The sequence below is a fragment of the Miniopterus schreibersii genome (genome assembly GCF_964146895.1).
Source record: "Miniopterus schreibersii genome assembly, chromosome: 2".
NCBI lineage: Eukaryota > Metazoa > Chordata > Mammalia > Chiroptera > Miniopteridae > Miniopterus > Miniopterus schreibersii.
In genome coordinates this window covers 25,900,165-25,922,125 of record NC_138102.1, presented here as the reverse complement: position 1 = coordinate 25,922,125, position 21,961 = coordinate 25,900,165, and the positions used below count along the sequence as shown (strand labels likewise).

The 21,961-nt window shown below is 49.5% G+C and overlaps 1 protein-coding gene across 16 annotated transcripts in view; it reads left to right on the top strand.

Annotated features, from left to right (window-relative positions):
• MCF2L (MCF.2 cell line derived transforming sequence like) overlaps positions 1–21,961 on the top strand; it is a 168,298-nt gene that overhangs the window by 124,332 nt on the left and 22,005 nt on the right. For all 16 annotated transcript variants that reach the window (XM_081128679.1, XM_081128671.1, XM_081128683.1 and 13 more), the window contains 6 exons: positions 6,611–6,701; positions 14,039–14,158; positions 16,048–16,164; positions 16,712–16,861; positions 17,844–17,968; positions 19,300–19,414. In XM_081128679.1, the coding sequence (XP_080984805.1) occupies positions 6,611–6,701; positions 14,039–14,158; positions 16,048–16,164; positions 16,712–16,861; positions 17,844–17,968; positions 19,300–19,414 (718 nt within the window). The remainder of the gene's footprint in view (positions 1–6,610; positions 6,702–14,038; positions 14,159–16,047; positions 16,165–16,711; positions 16,862–17,843; positions 17,969–19,299; positions 19,415–21,961) is intronic.

Genomic DNA, 21,961 nt, shown 5'->3' with positions numbered 1-21,961 from the left:
CATATTCTGCAAGTCTGGCTGTGTGTACCTCCCTCCCCAGCTGCAGTGTGCCCCCCAAGCTGTCCCTCTTGCCTCCACCTCATCCTGCCACCTGCCTGGCCTGCCCATTTCCCATCCCTTCTGGGCTGGCTCAGCAGCCCTCAGGACCCTCCTGCTTAGCCAGGGCCCTGACATCCTGCCCAGCCCCTCAGGGAGGCTGGACTTTCTTTCCCATGGGAATGTGGGGCCCTACCGTGGATGAACGAGCTCCACCTGAAGCCTATGCCACCACCTGCCAGGGATGGTCTGGGATGATGCCAGCCTGTGACTCCCTCCTGCAAGAGCACACCCTGGCCCGATGCCACCCCCATCACTGGCCTGTTTCCTCCTGTCCCGGCGCCAGGCTGAGCAGGCCTTGTTTGCAGTGGCTCCAAGAACACTCGGAGCATTCAGTGTTGCCACAGTCCTTTCACACTGGGAAGGGGCTGCTTCGCCGTCCTTCAGCTTCAAGCTGTGAGCCCTGGGCGTGGATTGGAACGAGGCCCAGCTGGAGCCACGGGTGTGCTCAGAAATGCCCCCGGTCTGGCTCTGCCCCTCTTTAAACCTGACGCCATCTCCCTTCCCACAGAATCAGCTTCTGCTGGAGCCTACCTGGCTTGCTATGACCCGTCGATGTTTACATCCCAGAAAATATTGTTCCAGGATGACGGACCTGAGTTGGCTGTGTTGGGATCCCGCCCTATCTAACAGGGGCCGCACCCACAGCAGACACTGGGTGCAGCGGCGGTTAGGGGAGCACATTTGACTCTCTTTGGCTGGCCCTGAGTTGGAAGTAGGGACAGATGTTGGGGAACCTGCAGTCATTGAAACGTCCAGACCCTCAGGGGCCAATTGCCAGGGGGTGGTTGTTTGGTTTCTGGGATTGTTGCAGATAGCAGCCAACTTCCTGTGAACATGACTTCTGGACGGCAGGCTGGCCACTTGGGCTGGGCTCTGAGAGAGCAGGCTGGTTTTCTGGGCTGGTTGCTGCAGGGTGTGGGTCAGTTATATTTTTATAGGTAGGCCTGGCTGATGTCCGTCTGTCCACTCAGTCGCTCAGTGGCAATAATAACAAGTTTAACTTCTTTAAAAGACAGCCATAACCATGATTAAGGAGATCGTTTTGCTGCTGATTGGAAAGCCAGTCGGCTAACAGGAGGGCTTTGGATGCTGCTTGAGGACCACTTGTGGGACTGAGGGACTAAGCCCAGGCAAGGGGCTAGCTGACATCAGCAGGGGGGGCCCAGACTCCAGGGTTCTCAGTACTGGACCCAGGACCCAGGGACACCACTGTCGAGGAGCTGGAGGAACCTAGAAGGGGAGCTGTGCCCTGGTGGCATGCTCATTTTCAAGGTTGGGCAGAGACGAAGCCAGAGGTGCCCTGCAGCTCTGGACCACACTGGAGAGGAGAGCTGCTCTTTCCCTCAGTCCCATGTTCATTCATTCATTCAGGTGAGCTGAGCATGAGGCATGGCAGGAGGCAGACGGGGTGTAGCCCTGATGGGGTTTATGGTCATGGTCAGCAGACTCAGCCCTCAGAGCAGACCTTGGGGTGATGATGGCTCCTGGGAAGGTCAGGGTTTCTGCCACAACACATCTGATCTCTTGGCTACCAGAGATCTAATGGCACCAAAAGCCCTCCCTAAAACACAGGAAGCACAGAGGCAGATTGGAGTAATCCTCCCCAAACCAATTACAGGACCCAGGGCAAGGTCCCCTCCAGGTCTCTCCAGCGAGGGTGGATAATCATATCTAAGGTCTTTCAAGTACTGGGATCACTGGTTCCTAATTCTAAAAGAAGATAGGGTTGAGCCCATGGTTTCTGTAACTAGGGGTTTAATACAGTCTCTTTTCCTGAGAAGTCTCTCCTCCGCGGCCCAGGAGGATTGCAGTGGCTTCAAAGCCTGCTGAGCCTCTCATCAGCTAACTTAATACAACTGGGTCAGCCGCTCTCTCTCCGACCTCCAGCCTCGGGCAGCAGTGGAGAGCCTGGGGTGGGGAGTTCGCACAGAGAGACTCAGGAAGCAGCCAGAGCGCAGCCACGAATTCCAGTGAATATTTTGCATAATGCCTTCAGCCTATTGGGCCCTCTTGAGTGATGGTCCCTCCATGGTTAAAAGTCCAAACCCAGCAGGAATCAGCCACATGCTCGTGAGAAGATAAATGCCCAGCATTAAGGGATTTGTCCCAAAGCAGGGCTGTCTTAAGACCCTCTGGTCATCCTGGCTTTTAGAAGACCAGAAAAGCACACTTGAGCACTAGATTAGCACACTGAGCGTTAGAGCCTCAGGCTTTGAGCCCTGAATTCAGACTGTTCAGATGCCTGGGCCAGGCAGGACTCCTGCATACGCTCCCCAACAGGTGGTTGGGACACTGTAGCGGTGTCCAGAGGCCAGAGAGGGTTCTGGGCTCCCCAGAAGTCACTGTAACCACATTACAGCTGGTTAAAGTTGGCCTGTCTTCCCCACCCCCATTCCAGTCTAGGGCACTCAGTGTTTGCCCAGGTCACATGTGGCACTCACTTCCAACACGAGAGGGCGCCATTGGCCAGAACACGCTTTAAAATTCTAACGCACGAGTTCCTCACGCTTTTACCTGTTTCTGCACTTGGCTGGTGCTTTTGTTTATTCCTGTAAGTAGGGCACAGTATGTTTTTAATTGTGCACATGGCCAGCCTTGGATTACAAGCTGCTCACAGATAACTGCCCTCCTTGCTTCGTCTCCTGAAAGCCCTGCCTCTTGAAAAGGGGAACAGAACAGGTGTGGGGACGGAGGCCCGGCAGGAAGGCCTGGACAGGGGCCGTGACCTCCCAGTCCCTCCGGATTTCCTCCCAATTGCCTCTCATACAAAAGCACTACCTGACCCTGGCCAGCGTGGCTCACTGGTTAGAGCATCAGCCCCTCAGACCGAAGGGTCACAGGTTCAATTCCCAGTCAAGGGCACGTTCCTGGGTTGCAGGTTCGACCTCCAGTGGGGTGCATGAGGGAGGCAACCAATTGATGCATCTCTCTCACATCGATGTTTCTCCCTCCCTCCCTGCCTCCCTCCCTGCCTCCCTCCCTCCCTTCCACTGTGGGAAAAATATCCTCAGGTAAGGATTAACAAAACAAACAAACAAACAAAAAACACTAGCTGGCCTGTCACCAATGCCAGCACCTCCCTTCTCCCACCAACCACCTGACTGCTCACCCCCACTCACTCTCCACCCTCCAGCATGATGCTGATGGCCCCCAAACCTCTGCATTGCCCTCCCTGCTGCATCCTCGGGGTCCCCACTTTTCTCCACCTGAACATCTCCTTGTGATGTTGGGAGGGGTGTCTTGTCACTGCCCCCCCCTTTCCTGACCCTGCCCAAGTTCCACGGGTCTAGCAGCCACCCACCCTCCCCTTGGGCTCTTCCTCTGGGCAGAAGCTCCAGCACTCAGACAGTGTCTCTCCCGACACGGGAAGTCCTCAGGGCTTGTCTGTGGGACTCGCTGCTTGGGTGGGGTCTTTGGACCAGCAGCATCGGCATCATGGGAGCTTGTTGGAAATGCACGAGGGGGGGCCCCACTTTGGCCTCCTGTGCCTGAATGGACATTTTCACAAACTCCGTGGGAGCCGTGTGCACACAGTGTGCTTGGAGAAGCAGGCCCTCAGCTCCCCTGCCACAGCCACTCTCTCTGGATGCCTTTCCTCCGCCGCCATCCTGGTTTCTCTGTGTGTTTCGGCCCATCCTTGCTCTGAGATAAATTGGTTCTAAGCCAGAGGAGGGGGAGGGAGAAAGTCCCACAGCCTCCCACTGGGTCTGGAGACCCAGAGGCAGCTCAGCCAGGAACTAGACAAATGTGATGCCGGGTGACGGCAGGCAGACCTCACTCCCTGGCAGGGAACCGCCCTGTCCTTGTTTCTGGACTGTCATGCTCACTGCTCCCACCCAGCGATGGGAACCAGTGTGCCCCGGGCCCCCGAGGGCCACCCAGGCAGAGTTAGCAGGCACAGGGGCACCCAAGGCTGTGAGCCCTGAAGTGTTAGAGAAGGCTCCAGTGAATGGGTGAATCCCAGAAACCATTTATTCCAGCTCTGTGCCTCTTTTGATTATTTAGGTCAAAAGCAAGCACATCGGCCCCACTCAGCTGCTGGGCCGCTGGCCAGGGCGGCCCTCTGATCCAAGTGTTTCGAGGTTGGAGGCCAACATCTGTGTTTCAGGCCATGTGTGCCCAGGGTTCTGGGACACTTCATGTGGCTGTCGGCTTCTGAACTATTTGCTCCCTGTTTACTCTCCTGCCACCACCTTCAGTGCAGTCAGCCCAAGGCCTGGCACACAAGGGTCCTTATTGAAGCAGCTTCTGGCAAGCATGAGCCGCCCTGTCCCCTGGGCATATGAGGTCACATATTTGGGAGTGGAGAGGGGTGTATCAGGGCTCCATGAGCTCCAGGTCCTTCACTCATGTGGGCAGATCAGACCCTCCTTGGCCTGGTGGTAGGTGGAACGATGGGACCCCATGGGCTGCTGAGCTTCGGCTCCTGGGGGGGGGGGGCAAGTCACACTGCCTTGCTGTGGGGCTTTTGCTGTTGTCATGTGGGTGCATGGGAGTCTTGAAGGGTCCCCACGTCCTTACGTAAGATGCCTTATGTTTGTTAAATCTATGTGCTTCTGAGTCACTATTCCCAAAATATGGTAAGAGGCAAGATGAGGGGGGCATGGAAGAGAGTTTTCCTGGCCCCGAGCTGGGTTCTGGTGTGTGGGCATCTTTGCTGTCTACTTCTGGGGTCAGGTCCCCTCAGCATGTCCCCTGACACCTGGGAGTGCTGCAGGGACCCCTGAAGAGAAGGCCCCTGCCTGGCCCAGCATTAGGATGCAGCCCAGGCATGGGAGGGGCGGGAGGAGGCTCTTTTATTCCTCAGGGTGGGCTTGGCTTGGGAGGCAGCATGCAGACAGCTGAGAGCGCTGAGTCCGAGCCAGACCATGGGGTTCACTCCGTCTGTGCTCACTAGCTGTGTGATTTTAGGCAAATGACTTAATCCCTCTGTTTCTGTGCCTCATCTCTCAGCTACTTCATAGAGTTGTTATGAGAATTAGAGGGAAAAGTATCAGTCAAGCTTTTAGTGCACTGGCTGTCCAGTTGCAACCCCGAAGATTAAAAAAAAATCCCTTCCTCCCAGAAGGAATGCCTGGGTGTGGGGACTAGGGTTTCTGTTCCGTCTCAGCTTCCTATCTTACCTGTCCAGCCTGAATCAGGCAGGTTGGCTGGCCATCTGCGTTGTGCCCTTGCTGTTGGGGTGCAGTGGGGAGCAAGACTGCTGTGAATCTAGGTTCCTGGCACTGAAACTTGAGTGATACACAAAACAAAACAAAACCTTACTCCATAGAACTAAGCAGCTCAGGAGCTGGTTCTGTCCAGAGCGCCCAGTACAGCTGTGAAACAGAATCACCGCCTTCCCGCGCTGTGTGCACACGTGGGCTCTCATAGCCACAGCTGGCCGGCTGTTCTGAATGAACCTTGCTGTTGGTTTGTGCCCCCACCCAGAAGGCCTTTGCTGTTGTGAACCAGATTCCTATACCCGGAGCCCTTCGTCATCAAGTGTGGCTAAGAGCACAGAATCAACAGCCACACCCACACAGGTGTGCATTCTGTGTGTCACTGTCGCCGTCATTAAACCTGAGGCTTGGGAAGGATTTGGGATCTGACAGCTCTGGCTTCATTATATAATGTTTACAGCAGGCTTTTATACATTGCACAATTTATATTTGTTCCGTCTCATTCTGACTCATTTAAACCCAGGAGTGGCTCCCCTAGGTTCAGAGACTCGGAAATTAGTGATTCCAGTCGGTGCCTCAGGCTGCCCTTCTCTCACTCCTGCGTGGATTGGCTGGCAGTGGCAGCTGCTGGCATTACACAATTGGCTCGGATGTGAAATGAGCCACCGGAGGAGGACCTCCTTGTTTCTACACTGTGACTCAGGCTCCTGCGTGAGGCTAAGTCAGGACGGAGGTTATCATTACACGGCAGCTCCGTGTTATCTCTGCCACAGATGTTGCTGTTGCAAGGAGCCGTATCTCCTCTCCAGCGTCCACCAGATGCTTGTGAGCCTTCGGATGCCTCGGGGATTTTCTCCCAAATGTGTAGTGATGCCATCAAGAGCAATTTTCTAATGTGGATGAACACGAGGACCTCAGATGCTAGAACTAACATTACGTGTGGGTCTTAAAATGTGTCTTGGAGGATTTAGCCAGCTGGTCAACCCAGAAAAGAAAATGACTCGGCTCTTACTGTGGAATGAAAATTGACTGAGCTCCAGGAAAGATGGGTCCTGCCTGGATCTTTGCCATGTGAGATGGTGGTTGTTAGGTTGGGAAACAAACAAAACACAGAAAATATTGGTCCACCTTTAGATAAGAGCGAGTTCTGGAGATTGCCCGGCCGAGGTTCATGGAAATGCTGCAGTCTGCTCAGACGCCTACTTGGCACATGTTTTACCTTGCAGTGCGGAAGTGGCACAAGGATTATAGGAGGAATCATTTTATCATGAGGTTTTCTTAGAGATTGCACGAAAGCCTGTCTCCGTGCTGCACACATTAATTGCAGATCTCTCTCCCCCTCATTTCAGCTTACAAGATGCTGGCATCGGATTTATCCTGGTCATAGACCGAAGGCAGGACAAATGGACCTCGGTGAAGGCGTCAGTCCTGCGAATAGCAGTAAGTGTCAGTGTCCCAGCTTCGTGATGTTCCCACCTACTCTTCTCCTGGGCTGGGTGACAGCGGCATTTCTCTTCTAGCGACCGGTCTGCCTGGGTGGTAGTTTGCGTCCTGGCTGTCACTGTTTGGTGCAGAGCTGTGGTGTACATCCAGCTCAGAGCAGCCACCCAGGGTAGCCTGAGGCCGGGCCAAGGAACACTTGGGAGCCCCACCTCCTTGGCTTCCTCCAGTTGCTAGGGCATGTATGTATACATCTGTGTGTGTGCGTGTGTGTGTGTGTTCTCAAATGGGTTAACTCTTAGGGAACACGTTTTATTTTGAAAACAGTTCCACCAGCTGGCTCATTTCTGACCATTGAGTATGTGAGATGCTCAGGATTTTACTGTGTATTTGTTCTTAAATAGAGCACAAGGTCCTGATAACAGGGTATTAAGTGTGTTACAGAGAATCTTCAGGCTAGAAGTTTGAGACTATATTGAATAGCTTTTTCTAAGTGACGCTCTCCTTTCTAATGGACTGTTTATTCCATAGTTTTACTACTCAATCAGATGTCTTAGTCTTTCCTGGTAACCCCTTCCTGCATTTAGTAACCCACGTTGCCAAGGAATTCATCTTAGCATCCATGGAGCTGTTTTGCAGACTGCGTGCTGCCCTCTAGGGCAGGGGAGCAGCTGGTCTGTGGTGGTTGCTGTCGCTGTTTTTAGCCTGCAGTGATAACTGAGGAGGGAAGAGCTAAGTCAGCAGAAAGCCCCTGAATCTTATTTTCACCAGTAGCTTCCGCCCCCACTCACGATCTCCTCTGTGAAACATTTCTCACCAAGCTGTGTTCCACCCACGCTCGCCTTCTGGCAGCCAAAGGCCCAAAAAGTGATTTGTTGGCAAGCAGGGTGACCCAGGGCAACTGTGGCCAGGTCCTCTGCTCCTAAGTGTTTCTTAAAAACCTAACCGCTGATGGAGTGAAAGTCTCCTAACCTTTGTTCTGGGTCTTGCATTCAACCATCTTTGGTTCTTGGCCTCAGGAAGGCTCCTGTGCTGAAGTTCTGGCTAGAGTGGAGAAATTGGTTCCTTCCTCACATTCTGCCTCATTATTTCATCTTAGTGACAATTAAAGGCTCAGTATCTGCTCTGGCTCTTAAAACTTACATCGTTTTGGTGCAAACGTATTCTTGAGCTATTGGGTCCCACCTTCGTCTTTCTGATAAAGCCTCTCCCTGCGCCACCGGGATGTGTCTCCTACTCCCTGTCCCCACTGGCACACACTTCCTGTGACCTCATTTTTGTGAAACAAATCAAAACACTTCTGAGTGTTTCAAAAGAAGTTGTGTTATATCAGCAATTTTCAACCTTTTTTATCTCATGGCACACATAAACTAATTACTAAAATTCTGCGGCACACCCAAAAACATTTGTGCTGATCTGACAAAAAAATAGGTATAATTTTAATTTACTCAAACAGATGGCTATTTTTGTGTTGGCTGTTGTCAGTTTTTTATTTGACAATCTAAGGGAAAAGAGGCCAGTGCCCTTGATTAAATAGTCAGGTATTGCATGTTTTAAAAATTCTTGCGGCACAGCGGTTGAAAATTGCTGTGTTATGTAATCAGGTCTCCTTTGTTTTAAAATTCTCAGGAATTTACAAAGTACTCTTGATATGCCCATATGGTCAGGGCATGCCCTGTGGGGTCCAGGTCTCCCATCTTTGCTGGAAAGTGCTTCTCTGCACCTTTGCACATGTGCCTCTCCCAGGAACGCCCTCACCCCCAGCACCAGGTGGCTCTCGTCCTTCCCCACCCCTCGGCCAGCCTCCCAGCAGAGCAGAACTGCTCTGGGAGCCTCCTGCTTTCCCTCCACTTTGTGGAAATTCGCAGTCATTCTTTTTCTGCACATCATGACTTCCTTGAAGTCAAGGCCGAGCCCTGTCCATCTTCGTGTGGCCAGGCACCCAGCCCAGGCCCTATGTGAGGCAGGTTCACCATAAATATCTCTCAAGTTAATCAGTTGCTCCTGGTTAGAAATAAGAAGTTTCCCAAATGGAGGGTTGCTTTTTAAGAAACAGATAAATAGTTGTTTTTAAGTGGAAGTAACCCTCCAGATCACCCTATGATTCAGCAGTGTGGTCCAGGGCTGGCCTGCCCGAGCTGTCAGAGTCAAGCTCTCAAGTTTTATTCAACATCAAGTTTATAATCAGATTAATTTCTGAAGCAAGCTGCCCCATCTTTAAAACTTTGTTTTGCAAAAATCATAGCTAAAAAGTTGGAGTTTGGGTTTTTAGGTTTATACTCATGCTTACACAATAAACGTACAGGGCTTTTCCTGTCCTTTTTTCTGTAAGTCTCTGAGCTCCCCAGTACTGGTTTGGAAATCCCAGAAGTTATAATTTTTCCAGCAGAACTGTCAAAGATTCTCTTTGAACTCTGATGCTTTTTTGTTATATAAATTACTGATGTTAATGAATGCCAAAAATTATATTCATGTATTCAGTACATTTATGAAGACCCTGCTCTGTGCCTGGAACTATGGAGGTGTTGGGGATACAAGGGGGGAAATGAGCAAGAAGTAGACAGCCAGGTAGGGTGCAGGCAGTAGACAGAACATTGTGGTGAGATTTATGCCCAGAGATGCCAGACAAACATATATGGGGTACCTGAGACAGTGCACAGGTCATAGGGGTGGTCAGGATGCTGCAAGCCAGGCCCTGCTGCCTTCCTGTGCATGTGTCCATCTCTGAGCCAAGGTGTGGGTCTGAGCTCCCCCATGGCTCTGTGGTGAGACCAGGAGGTGGGAGACAGAACTGGCACAGTTGTCTGCATACAGGGGAGCTGGGCAGGGCAGAGCTGGCACACTCATGCTGTCACCTGGGGCTATGAACCCAGACCATCACCTTCAGCTGGCCTGTGCATCGTCCAAGGGGGCTCTGGGAAAACAACCCCTAGCACCGCCAGGCCGGCGCCCTTGGGAGGAAACAGCGCGTGCACCGTGCGCGCTCCAGCGTGCACAGTTCCACCAGAGCTCCCGGCCACGTTGCGGGTGCTACAAAAGCCAGTTGGTGGCAGAGGCTCTATTCATCTCCAAGTGTCTGGATACCTGGTTGAGGCTCAGCACTAACGTAAGGCCGTGTAATTCAGGGCTATTTTTAGCCACCATGTGTACTGTCTCATAAGCTGAGCTTTCCTTAATTTGGGGTGCTCTTTTTTTGTTTTTTGGATGCCTTCAGCTTGGCTTGGAATAGAAAAATAAGACATTAGAGGAACCGAAGTCCAGTGTTCCTAAAATCAGACTTGCTGTGTCTCCATCAAGAAAAGAGCCTTCATCAGCTCTAATGGGGCATTGGGGGTGATGGATGTCCTTGCCTGTCACAGATCATGATCTCAACTGGTGGACACAGGCAGAAACAAGACTCAAAGCTGAGAATTCAAACATTGCTATTTGTCTAACAGTTGGTTCAAAGTTTGGATTGTCCTGGGTTCGATGTGTCTTTGATAAAATACCTAAGTATATCTTCTGGGATTCTATTTCAGATTTTAACCCACTTCTATGTATGTGTGTGTAGGTGTGTGTGTATGTGTGTTAGCATTGGGAGGCTCTGTAATAGAGTGTACACATTATGTTTAGAGCTAGCCTAATTCAAGCTAAACCTGTATCCTAGAGCACGACGCTGAAGGAAATTGCAGTTAAGGTCGTTTTCGTCTATGTGGGGAGAATCCTGGTTTTTGCTTGTAAAGCTGTTGCCATCTGTGTGTGCAGAAAGGATCTGAGGGACCCGGGATTTTTTAGGTCATTTGGTAAATACGCCATATGTGGCAAAACAACATTATATTAAACAATGCTACTAAATTCCTACTGTCTGCCAGCTACTGGAGGTCTAGCACAGGGTGGTGAGTGCCCAGGGGAGGTGAGGACCTGAGCAGAGGCGCTGCTGGTTCACAGCGGTCCCGAGAAAGAGCGGCAGGGCAGGTGTCCTAATGTCAAAAGTATTCAGTGGAATGATTGTCCTTCATTCAAAGACTATGCCCTTCCTACTCATTTTTCATTAAAATGTCCTTTCCTTAATGATGTTTCCAACAGTCTCAGCCATACTCACCAGGGGGCTGGTCTTAGACGCCCCCATGCTGAAGGCTCACATCCAGACCTCCACGGGAACAGCCCGGGAGCTGGAGGCCTCTGCTCACAGGCAGCTTCTCTGCTTCAGACGCTGGGTGTTTCATCTCCTGACACTGAAATCCAAGCTTTCCCATTTTTATTTGTTACACAAACTTGTGTTTGTTGTTTGGCTACTATGAGACAAATGTCATTGGTCAGGCTTCAGCTGCTCCATTTGAAATTAAACATCTAACATCAGGCCAGATAAATGTGGCTTAGAGCAGAAGTTAAGGCAGTTGCTTGAACTTGGCGAGGATTTGAAACGGCGTTCCCCAAAGCACCAGGATTCCACAGAATTTCTACATCTTTTGGCTTTAGCTCTGCTGCCTCTTCGTTTTGTAAGTCTTGAAGAATATTAATTCAGAAGCCAGTTAACTCCTCTTTTTCTATCCCCAAATTACATGTGTATAGTCATCACATTATATATGTTCAAGGTCAGCCCTTGAAAATAAACGATATTGCTTTCATATGACATAGAGAACTATTATAATCATTTCATGATTACTTGATTAATAAGCTACAAAAAGATGTTATTTTATAGCCTTCATCCCAAATCCTCCATCTAGTTAACTTTATTTTCAAAATAAAGTTTTTATTTTGTTATTGTCTCCAGCTTTTTAGTACATATGGTTGTCTCCAACCCAGAGAAGATTTAATTTATTGTTTATATTCAAAACATGTGTTTGTGTATGTCATTAAGCCTTCTCGCTTGGCTAGGATCTTACAACTACTCTCTTTATAGTATAAAGATTAAATAGCTTTAAAGAAATGGAAACACTAAAGCAGAGAAAAGGGGGAGAATGGACTATGTTTTACGTTGACAGTCACCGACAGCCACAGGCTCAGCAAGGTCAGTGTCTCTCCTCCTGGGACAGAGTGAGCTCCACTGCAGGTGGCTTTTCTTGTGCCTGTGTTGAGTTAATCTAAGTGAAATTGCTGAAGATGGACAAAGGCACAGTTTTATCCTATCAGTTCAGACTTGAACTTACAGAGCACATGTGCCATGAGATACAAATTTGGAGCAGTAAAAACGATATTGAAATTTAGAAAAGCATAACTCATTGTCACCTCTAGAAAGAGACTTCAGTAAGGACGTTTTCCTTAAAGAGTGGTGGCCAATTTCACCAATGATGACGACAGATTTACACAGTCCCCTTGTGGATAAGTGACCCAGAATCTGCCCTCGGGTTTCCAACCCTCCACGTGGTTCTCTGAGTTGTTTTCTTTCCACTTAAAGGAGTTGAACTTTGTGAGCGTTGGCCCAAGACAACAGGAGCAGGCACAAAGGAGAGATCATTGCTTACTGGGGTGCTTACTTCAGTTTCCTCCTGAGCTGGTACTGAGCAATCAGGTCTCCCCCACTGCACTGTGCACTCCCCACAGGTTTGTGTCCAAGCATAGAGTGTGATGGTGAGACACAGGGCACAGGGCCGAGTGACCCCGTATCCTCCTCAAAATAACCCCACCCAGGCCAGCTGTGGGTCCAGCCGGTGAACGTGGGTGACTGTGCACACCACAGCCGGCAGATGGCCCCTCGTGACAGCTCACCTCCGTGTCCACACAGCTATAAACACGTAGCAAGCACCTGCTGAGGTGCTGTTGACCAAAGACACATGGTCCCTGTCTTCCAGGGCTATGGCCGTGGTGCACAGACATGTTGGAGGACCTGCAGGGAGAGTGTGTCTAGAGGGCTGCAGGCAGGAAGGGTATGTGCCTCACACCAACCCAGAGGCAGCGGATGACTGAAGTCTTAGCGCTGCCCTCGAGGTTCCTAGAAGACAATAGAGGTGTCCCTGATGGGGGACTCAGCTCCACGCCCTTCAGGGCTTACTTCTGAGTCTTGCTGAGACCAGCATGGATATTAGAGTGGAACCCAGGAATGACTTTTGAGCCAAGGTACTGGGGTACATTGGTTTCTCTTCTTCCATTCCTTGCTGCCGTATCTGTTTCAGGCCTTAGGGCTGTGCCATTCTTTTCTACATATTGTATTTTAGGTACATTTAGCTTAGTGTCTGGACATTGAACTCACTTACTTCAGAATTTCTTGTTTTAGTAATGGGGTCTCCCTGGATCTCAGCATCTGGAAGTAATCTGGCGTCTAGAATAGCCGCTTACTATTTATCTGTCATCGCCACGTTTCTGAGTGCTTCGCGTGAGCACTGTGCTAAATTCCACATTCTCATTGGGTCACGAAACCCTCCAGGGTGTGCAGTAAGAAGGCACTTTGTTATCACTACTTCAAAGATGGGGAACTGAGGCACAGGGAGGTTAACTAACTTGCCCTAGGTCATGTACCCTGTAAGCAAAGCTGGTAACTGAACATACTCACATAATTGTATCTAAGAGTGTGTGTATGCACAGTTATTGTTATATATCTTTTAGGTAGTGTGTGTGTGTGTGTGTGTGTGTGTGTGTGTGTGTGTGTGTGTATACATACACACACACACACACATACACACACACACACACACACATATATATGTGTGTGTCTGTATGGCTTTGTTTCCATTTGACCAGTGTCTTAGTTCCCTGGGGCTGTCATCTGGAAGTTCCAGACTAGATGGTTTAAACAACAGAAATTTACTACCTCACAGTCTGGAGGCCAGAAGTCAAGATCAAGGTGTCTGCAGGGCTGGTTCCCCTTGTGGCCGTGAGGGAGAATCTGGTCCATGTTGTCACCCAGCTTCTGGGGTAGCTGATGATCTTTGGCAATCCTTGGCTTTGCAGACGCATCACTCATCTCTGCCTTCATCTTCACGTGGCATTCTCCCTGCCTGTGCGTGTCTGTGGCCAAATTTCCCATTTTTATGAGGACACCAGTCATTGGGTTAGAGGCCCACCCTAATACCGTATTTTAGCTTAATTGCCCCTGCAAAGACTCAATCTCCAAATAAGGTCACATTCTGAGGCACTGAGGGTTTAGACTTCAACATCTGAACTTCAGAGGACACAGTATGTCTGTAACAGGTGTGACAAGCTTTTGACTTTCTCATTTATAAGTAGCATAACATAGTTGCACCAAGCAGTGTGACTTTTTCCCTTTTCTTTTAAGAGGTGGTGATGCCTCTAACAGAGTCTGGTGTCTATAACATTTTTTATTGTAGTATGATCGTGCAGTTAGCTCCAGGTGGGTGGGAACCCAAAGCTTAGCTACAGCTGTGCACGGAGGATGCCACAGCTCTTCTGTTCTCTTGCAGGCATCCTTCCCAGCAAACCTCCAGCTTGTCCTTGTTCTGCGCCCAACAGGATTTTTCCAAAGGACTCTCTCTGACCTCGCTTTCAAATTCAACAGAGATGACTTTAAGATGAAGGTTCCGGTATGTATACCTGGCTTTAGCTCCGTAGGCAGAACTAAATGTAATTGCATTCTTGTCCCATCTATGATAATCGAACTTCTCAAGGTGCTAACCTCAGTGCTGTGAGCATAAATAAAGCCCCAGACAACTCAGTCGGAAACTGTACTTCCTCTTGCTCAGCCAGGAGCGGTAGGATCCTTCATTCCCACCTGCCACTCCACACCCCCGAGCTGACTGTGCAAAGCATGGCCTTGGATGGACCACCTTAAAAGTACAGTCATTTCACCAGAGCCACGAGTCTAGAACATTCTTACAGCAAGTCAAGCTGAAGAACAAGAGAGCCCAACGGGCCAAGGGCCATCACCCACCTCCTAGAGAGGAAAGGCCAGGCTCTGCTGGGGACAAGAGGAGTGAGGGACGTGGGTGGGAGCATCCCCCAGGCCTGTAGAGGGTGGGGGGCAGTAGGCCTGGGCCCCACAGGCCCATCCCTACCTCATCTCCTCTCCCCAGCTTGGATCAGCAAATTAGTGAGTTGTCAAAAACGGGTTTTACAAAAGTCATCACTGACACCTTCAATTCACTGACTCATTACAGACCATTCTTTAGAACTACAGAAAGCATCACCTGAGTGCTGTTGTTAAATGTTGTTAAAAATTTGTTCGTGCCAGTGTTTTGGTGCTGTGTGCTGAACTCAGTGCGGGATAGAACATGTGAAGAAAAACAGTGGGTCCCTATGCTTTTTCTGTTGTGGTCAAATATGTATGAAGCATAAATTAGATGTTAATTGAGGTACAGAAATCACGAAGGAAGGTGGCTTAAATTCTTAGGTTGCCCAATCAACTAGTCTTTGGTCATGCTGGTCGTGAATCAGTGTTATTTGGCTGCATATAGTTTTATTAGAGGAACAAAGAGAGAATGGAGTCATCCCTTCTAAGAAATGTTTTCTACTTTAAATTGACATTTTTGCCTATGTTTTTAAATAAAGATCATGCTTCAGTTAAAAGGTCTCAACATCAGCACTGTTGGGCAGGATTATTCTTTGTGGTGGGGCTGCCCTATGCGTGAACTTAGCAGCACCCCTACCTGCCACCCACCAAATGCCAGCACCACCACCCCCAACATTGAGACAATCAAAAATGTCCCCAGATATTGTCAAGTGTCTCCTGAGGGACAGAATTGCCCTGGGGGAGAAACTCTGCTTTAAGCTAATACAGTATTTAATAATACATGAGGTGGTTTCAAATAACATTTGGGCTAAACCTCTCAAGACCTATTTTGTAGTATCTATGTGACAGCTTACAAAGCAAAGGCTATATTTTTATCCAAAACTCATGGACAGAATGACCTCAGAAAGGGCAAGAAAAACATAAAAAAATAATAATAATAAAAGACTTGTCCTGTGTGGAAGAACTTGCTCGGTCACTGCGACTATGTACTCACCTGTCAAGGCAGTTGTGCCGGTAAAGGGCACTGTAGTGGTTCTGACTAGTACCTGCAGTGACCTCATAGTATTTCAGCAGAAGTAAAGACAAAATTATCTTCTTTCGAGTCTGAGCACCGTCTGATTGCCATCCTGAGCCCACCTGGCCAGAGGAGCATCTAAACGCTTTTCAGATGCCTAGTGTCCATTGCGAGCCCAGCTACGTAGGGGTTTTGTATCCTTCGGTGGCTGTCATCTGATGAGATTAGTCATCGTATACCCATTTCATGAATGAGGAAGCTGAGACACAGAGAGAACAAGCAACTTGCCTGAAGTCAACCAGCCAGTTAGTGGTGGAGCTGGGATTTAAACCCGGGTCCAAAGCCAGTGACTTCTGTGCCCACTGCCACACCTAGCACAGCAGCAGAACATTTCTGGACTCTGCCTGCTGGGCGTTCTGTTTATGGGGGCAGCTTTCTTTCTCCCCTAGGTCATAATGCTGAGCTCAGTACCAGAATTACACAGTTACATCGACAAGTCCCAGTTGACCGAGGACCTGGGTGGGACCCTGGATTACTGCCACACCAGGTGGTTGTGTCACCGCACGGTGAGTCTTCCCTGCACTCTCTGGCGAGTGCTGGCTAAAGGCTGTGCTTCTCAACAATCCCTAGTTAACTCCCTGGAATTGCTTTTGCATTTCGATGCTGCCTCTTCCAAAGACATGTTCATGTTAAAACCCAAGTTTTCTCCCCAAGAATGAGGAGATGGTCTCAGTGGACCTTAGTCATCCAAAGAAAGAACATGAGTAATAAGTTCGGGAGTGGCTTTCTCTGGGCTCAGAGACAGAAAAGAAAAAAAGAAAAGCCCCATATTGTTGTAGTTTGCGGCACTCACACCTCTCTCAGCAAGGAGAGAGACCTCGAGCGTAGAATGACTCTAGGTGATGAGAGCATATGTAAAGAGTGTCTGGTATGTGTCTGAAGAAGTTGTGAGGCTGAGAAACCCGTGGGAAGGTATTTACTTTATGCAGACCGGGCTTGCTGTGGCTCTGTCCCCTCTGAAGATGCCCTGGCCGGTCCTCCGTGATGCTCTGCAGGCAACAGGAGGCTGAAGTGCGTGCCAAGCTTTGTGACGGTGTCCTCCCTCTTCCCAAGGCCATTGAGAGTTTTGCCCTCATGGTCAAGCAGACGGCCCAGATGCTGCAGTCCTTCGGGACCGAGCTGGCTGAAACGGAACTGCCCAATGACGTGCAGTCCACGAGCTCAGTGCTGTGCGCGCACACGGAGAAGAAAGACAAAGCGAAGGTACGCGTGGCTTCTGCGGGAGGGGAGGTGACGGGGGGCCCTTCTGTCTGAGTACAAGGTGGTGGAGTAGATGTGGAGCTGATGCCGGCATTAGGTGAGACAGAACTGAAGGGGTTTCAGAGGTGCCTTTTGATGCTCATGAGCTGGGCAACCTCTGTGATCAGAACTGAAACATGCTCCTTTTAAAAAGAAGCTTAACCAAGTGCTAGAAATGCAGAGACCCCCGTGGTTGGCCTGAGTAACTTGTGAAATCTGACCGAGCAAGTCATCGGAGGCAGCTTCTCTCTGAACCAGCTCCCGAGCTGTCTTACAGCAGGGCCCTCCAGCTAGGAGTTTCTGATGCCCATTAGTAAACCAAGACAGGAATTCTGCCCCCGGGGTCCCATTGAGGGCAGGTAGAGAAGTGTGGGCTGACTCAGGCGGGCTGAAATTCATAAAGCAGCCACAGTACTCACGTGGTTACCATCAGTTCCTGGAGAAGTGCTCTGAGGGAGAACTGCTCCCTGAGTCTGTTGCACCCCCTGCCCAACCTACACATTGCAGGCTTTGAGTCAGCAGTGACCACGACCCACTGCTGGTTCCTCGGGGGGCTGCCCCACCCACACCAAGAGACCCCTTGCTGCCTTTCACTTCTGGCAGTGAGGATGGCTGCGGAAGCAGGCACCTAGAGGTCTGGTGTCCCGTTACTCTCCTACCTTATCCTGCTGCCCCTGAGTGACCTGTAACCCTAGCTCTGCCCTGGTCACAGCAGGAGGAGTCTCCCCGACACCCGCCTGCTTTCACCCGCGAGTGAGCGGTCAGCACGGAGGAGAGGGTAGGGAGTCTTCACTGTGGCTGGTGCTGTGCCCACCTTGCTCATTGTGACCTCCCCGCTCCCCTCGCAGGGGGGGATGCCCCACAAAGGCCACCACTCTCTCCAACCTGGACAGAGTCCCGGGGAGTGGGTGGGCCTGGGGTCCAAGGTGCTGCGCTCTTCCCACAGGAGGACATGAGGCTGGCGCTGGATGAGGGGCAGAGCATCCTGGAGAGCATCAGGGAGCCTCTGGCGAAGAGCCCGGAGCAGAGCCTAAACCAGGACCAGCTGGACAATCAGACCACCGTGCAGAGGTGAGGACCTCGGGCTGCGCGGGCCTTTCAGGTGCACAGCCTCTGCAGAAATGAGGGTCTGTAGGCTGAGGACAGAGGGACAGACAGACAGGAGGAGAGGCCCTACCCCATGCTGCCTGGGCACCTCTTGTTTCCTCATCTCAAAGGGAAGCAAGGGGACCTCAGAGTCCTTACCGCTGAAATGCTTTGCTTCCCAATCCCAAAGAAAGCAGCTTTTCTGGCGAGAACATTTCTTAGCGCAGTTGCTCTTTTTCATAAGTGTGGAGGGATAGTTTCAGCAAGAACAGTGGTGACAGCTCTCAGGCTTGTAGGTCTGCACTCAGTCGCTTTCCCGACCCATTTCACACCTGGTCTCGAGGCTCCGCTTGTTTACAGGTGGGCCTCGCTCAGCTCCAGCCTGTTTTAGAAGCATGTCTTCTCTTTCACTGGAAAGGGGGTTATTTGTACTTTCCTCCCTTGGTTTCTAGCTGTATAACAGAACACAGGGTAAAGAATCCACATGGTTAACTGCCATTGGCTAACATCTTGTGATGCTCGCAATGTCCACATAGCACACACCTTCTCCCATTCTGTGCTCTTTACCCCGAAAGCACAGATTGGGGACAGGTGCAGAGCAGCTGGATGGCCTTCCCGGAGGCTCCCAGCCCATCACAGACAAACCCAGGCCTGGACCCTGGCTGATTTTTTCCAGCTCTTAACCTGTGTTCCCTCCTCTCTGCCAAAGTTTACCCACTGAGCAGGTGTTCTGTGCCAGGGACGCAGAGTAGACCCTGGGGCACAAGAGAGCCCTGTGTAGATGTCGTGAACAGAGGAGGTTGGAGCACACTGTCAACTACCCCCAGACTCAGCTTCCTCAGCTACACAGTGGGGTTAGCCTGAGCACACCAGCCGGGGCGGGAGGAGGGGCGGTGATAAAACTGGTTCATGCTTGTCCAGATCAGTGTCTGAGAGGTTCTCAGATTTGGGGATCATGACAGTAAATGGTGGCAGCAGTCCCTCACTCACACATGCATTGTGGCAGCTTACTGCTTCCTTTACCCAGAATCAAAGTGATACATAATAAACCCAAACCTTTACCATCTTGACCTTGTAAAAATTAACAAACTCAGCTCAGCCAGCTGCCCCCCCCCCCCCTCAAGTCAGTGGGCCCTAAAGAAACGCCCACCTGCAAATCCTGCACTTCAGTGCCCAGGATGAGAGGAGGTGAGGGTCATAAGGCTGCTTGGAGACTGAGCCCCGCACCCCTGCTTCACATTGCAGCTTGGGGCTACTCTTCCCAAGCCCCATGGGTGGCTCCAACACACAACACTAGTGCCTCTCTTCTTTCCTAGGCTCCTGGCCCAGCTGAATGAAACTGAGGCTGCCTTTGATGAGTTCTGGGCAAAGCATCAGCAAAAACTCGAACAGTGTCTGCAACTCCGGCATTTTGAGCAGGATTTCCGAGAGGTGAGTGGCCCAGAGCAAGGAGAGACCCTGTAGGTGGGCACCTGGCATTCTGGCTTCAGGAAGCTAGTAAGTGGCCCAGATCACCTGGATGCCCAGAGCTGAGGTACCCAGTTGACTATGGCTCAATGCAGAATAGTCTCCATTAGCCACATGGAGCCACAAGATCATGTTGGACTAAACCTTGAAATATGTGATTGATGAGTAAATCATTATATGCAAAGCTTATGCAAAATCTATTCATTGACATACACTTGCTTCCACATTATTTGTCAACTAGTCAAGCAACCTTTGTCCTCCCTTTATGGTCACTTGTATGTTCTTTTCTCCAACATGTACCTACTGGGTGTCTGGTATGGGCCCTGGGTGTACACATATAGGAGAGACAGTCCCGCCTTGGATTCCGTGTGACAGGGCTATAGTAGAAGTGATGCGCAGGCATTGTGTTAGGTCACTAGGGGTGGCCAACTCATCAGAAGCCTACTAACAACTCATTTGTGCAGAATACATACACTGAGACTTCCCTGTGGCCTAGTCCTGGTGCAATGTAGGAATATAAAATGGTACAGCCATCTGAAACAACATAGACCTAGGGCAACATCTTTCCTGTCCTCAGGAAACCTCTGGTCAAGGAGGAATCAAAAATACACAGGAAATAGGTAACCACATCAAGTCCAGTGATCAAGCTGTTGAAGGCAGTATCTAAGTGTCAGGTGAGGAGGACGAGTGAACAGCTCTGCGGAGGCCATCCTCCAGGCCTAGTCCTCCTCAAAGAGTCATGAACATCACCATTTGGAAAATGTGGGATCTAGTTCAGCAGCCTTCACTGAGCGCTGTTCAGGTGGGGCACATGCTTGAACTGGGACAGCAAGGTGAAGCAGTCTTGCTGACTCAGACCAGAGAAGTACCACCAGCCAGTGAACAGCGCCCATGAAGCACCTGGAGAAGATGGTCATTCCGTACTTACTTCTGTGGGGACTGAGGAAGGCTCTTCAGACAGCCAAACTTTTAATTTGGGAATAATTGTAGATTCACAAGCAGTTATAAGAAATAATTCAGAGAGGTCCCATGTACCCTTCACTCAGTTTCCCTAAATGGTGACATCTTCCCAAACTAAAGCCCAGGATCGTAGTCAGGATACTGGCCCTGACACACTCAACACACAGAACATTCCATCCCCGCAAGGATCCCCCACATTTCCCCCTTATAGACACACCCCCTCCCTCCCACTTCTAACCCCTCCTGAACCTCTGGCAGCCACTAATCTCCATTTCCATATGTTGTTATTTCAGAGATGTTCTATAAATGGGAATCATACAATACATAATCTTTTGGGATTGGCTCTTTTCACTCAGCATGGTTCTCTGGAGATTCTTCCAGGTTGTTCTGTATAATAAGTTTGTTCCTTTTTACTGCTAAGAGGTCAGTATTCCATGGCAGGGACATGCCACAGTTGAACCAGTCACCCACTGGAAGCACGTGGACTGTTTCCAGGCTTTTGCTCTCATGAATAAAGCTGTTATAAACATTCATGTGCAGATTTTTGTGTGGACATAAGTTGTCACGTCTCTGAGATAAATGCTCAGGAGTGCAATTGCTGGGTCATATGGTAATTGCATGTTTAGCTTTTTAAGAAAATGCCAAATTGTTTCCAGATGGCTCTACCATTTTACAGCCCCATCAGCAACGTATGAGTGGTCGTTTCTCCACATCCTCTGCATGTAGTGTGGTATTATTTTTAATTGTATGCACATGTTTTAGTGGATGTGTTGTGCTATCTCATTGTGGTTCCATTTTGTATTTTCCTAATGGTTGGTGACCTTGAGAATCTTTCCATGCGCTTATTTATCATCAGCATACCCTCTTCTGTAAAATGTCTCTATTTTTATATCCCACTTTCTAACTGGATGATTTTTGTTAGTTATTGACTGTTGCATTTTGAGAGTTCTTTATGTGCTTTAGATACTAGTCCTTTGTCAGATGTGTGGTGTGAAATTATTTTCTTCCAGCTTGTCACTTGTCTCTGTATCCTCTTAACAGGGTTTTTATATTTTCTTAGATTTTTTAAATCAAGGTTGTGTACCTTTCAGCATGCCCATTCAGTACATTTTGTTTGACTTACACTTACATATTTTATTTTCAAAGCAATTATAAATAGTATTGTATTTTTAGTTGTGGTGTCTGTATTCATTGCTATGTATAGAAATACAATTGATTTTTGTATATTTATCTTGTCTTCTGAAACCTTGCTGAGCACACGCATTCTAGGAGTTGCTTTGTCATCTTTGGGATTTTCTACATAGGTGATCAGGCCATGTGCAAACAGGGACAGCTTGGTTTCTTCCTTTGCCATCTGTATGCCTTTTGCTTGTTTGTTTATAGTTTAAAATTTTTTTGTGTGCCTTATTGCACTGGCTAGAGCTGCCACCACTTGAAATAGTTGTGAGTGGACACCCTTGCCTTGTTCCCAATCTTGGGGGGAAAGCATTGTTTTCATCAACATTATGTGTATAATGTTGCCTAGGATTTTTGTAGATGCTCTTTATCAAA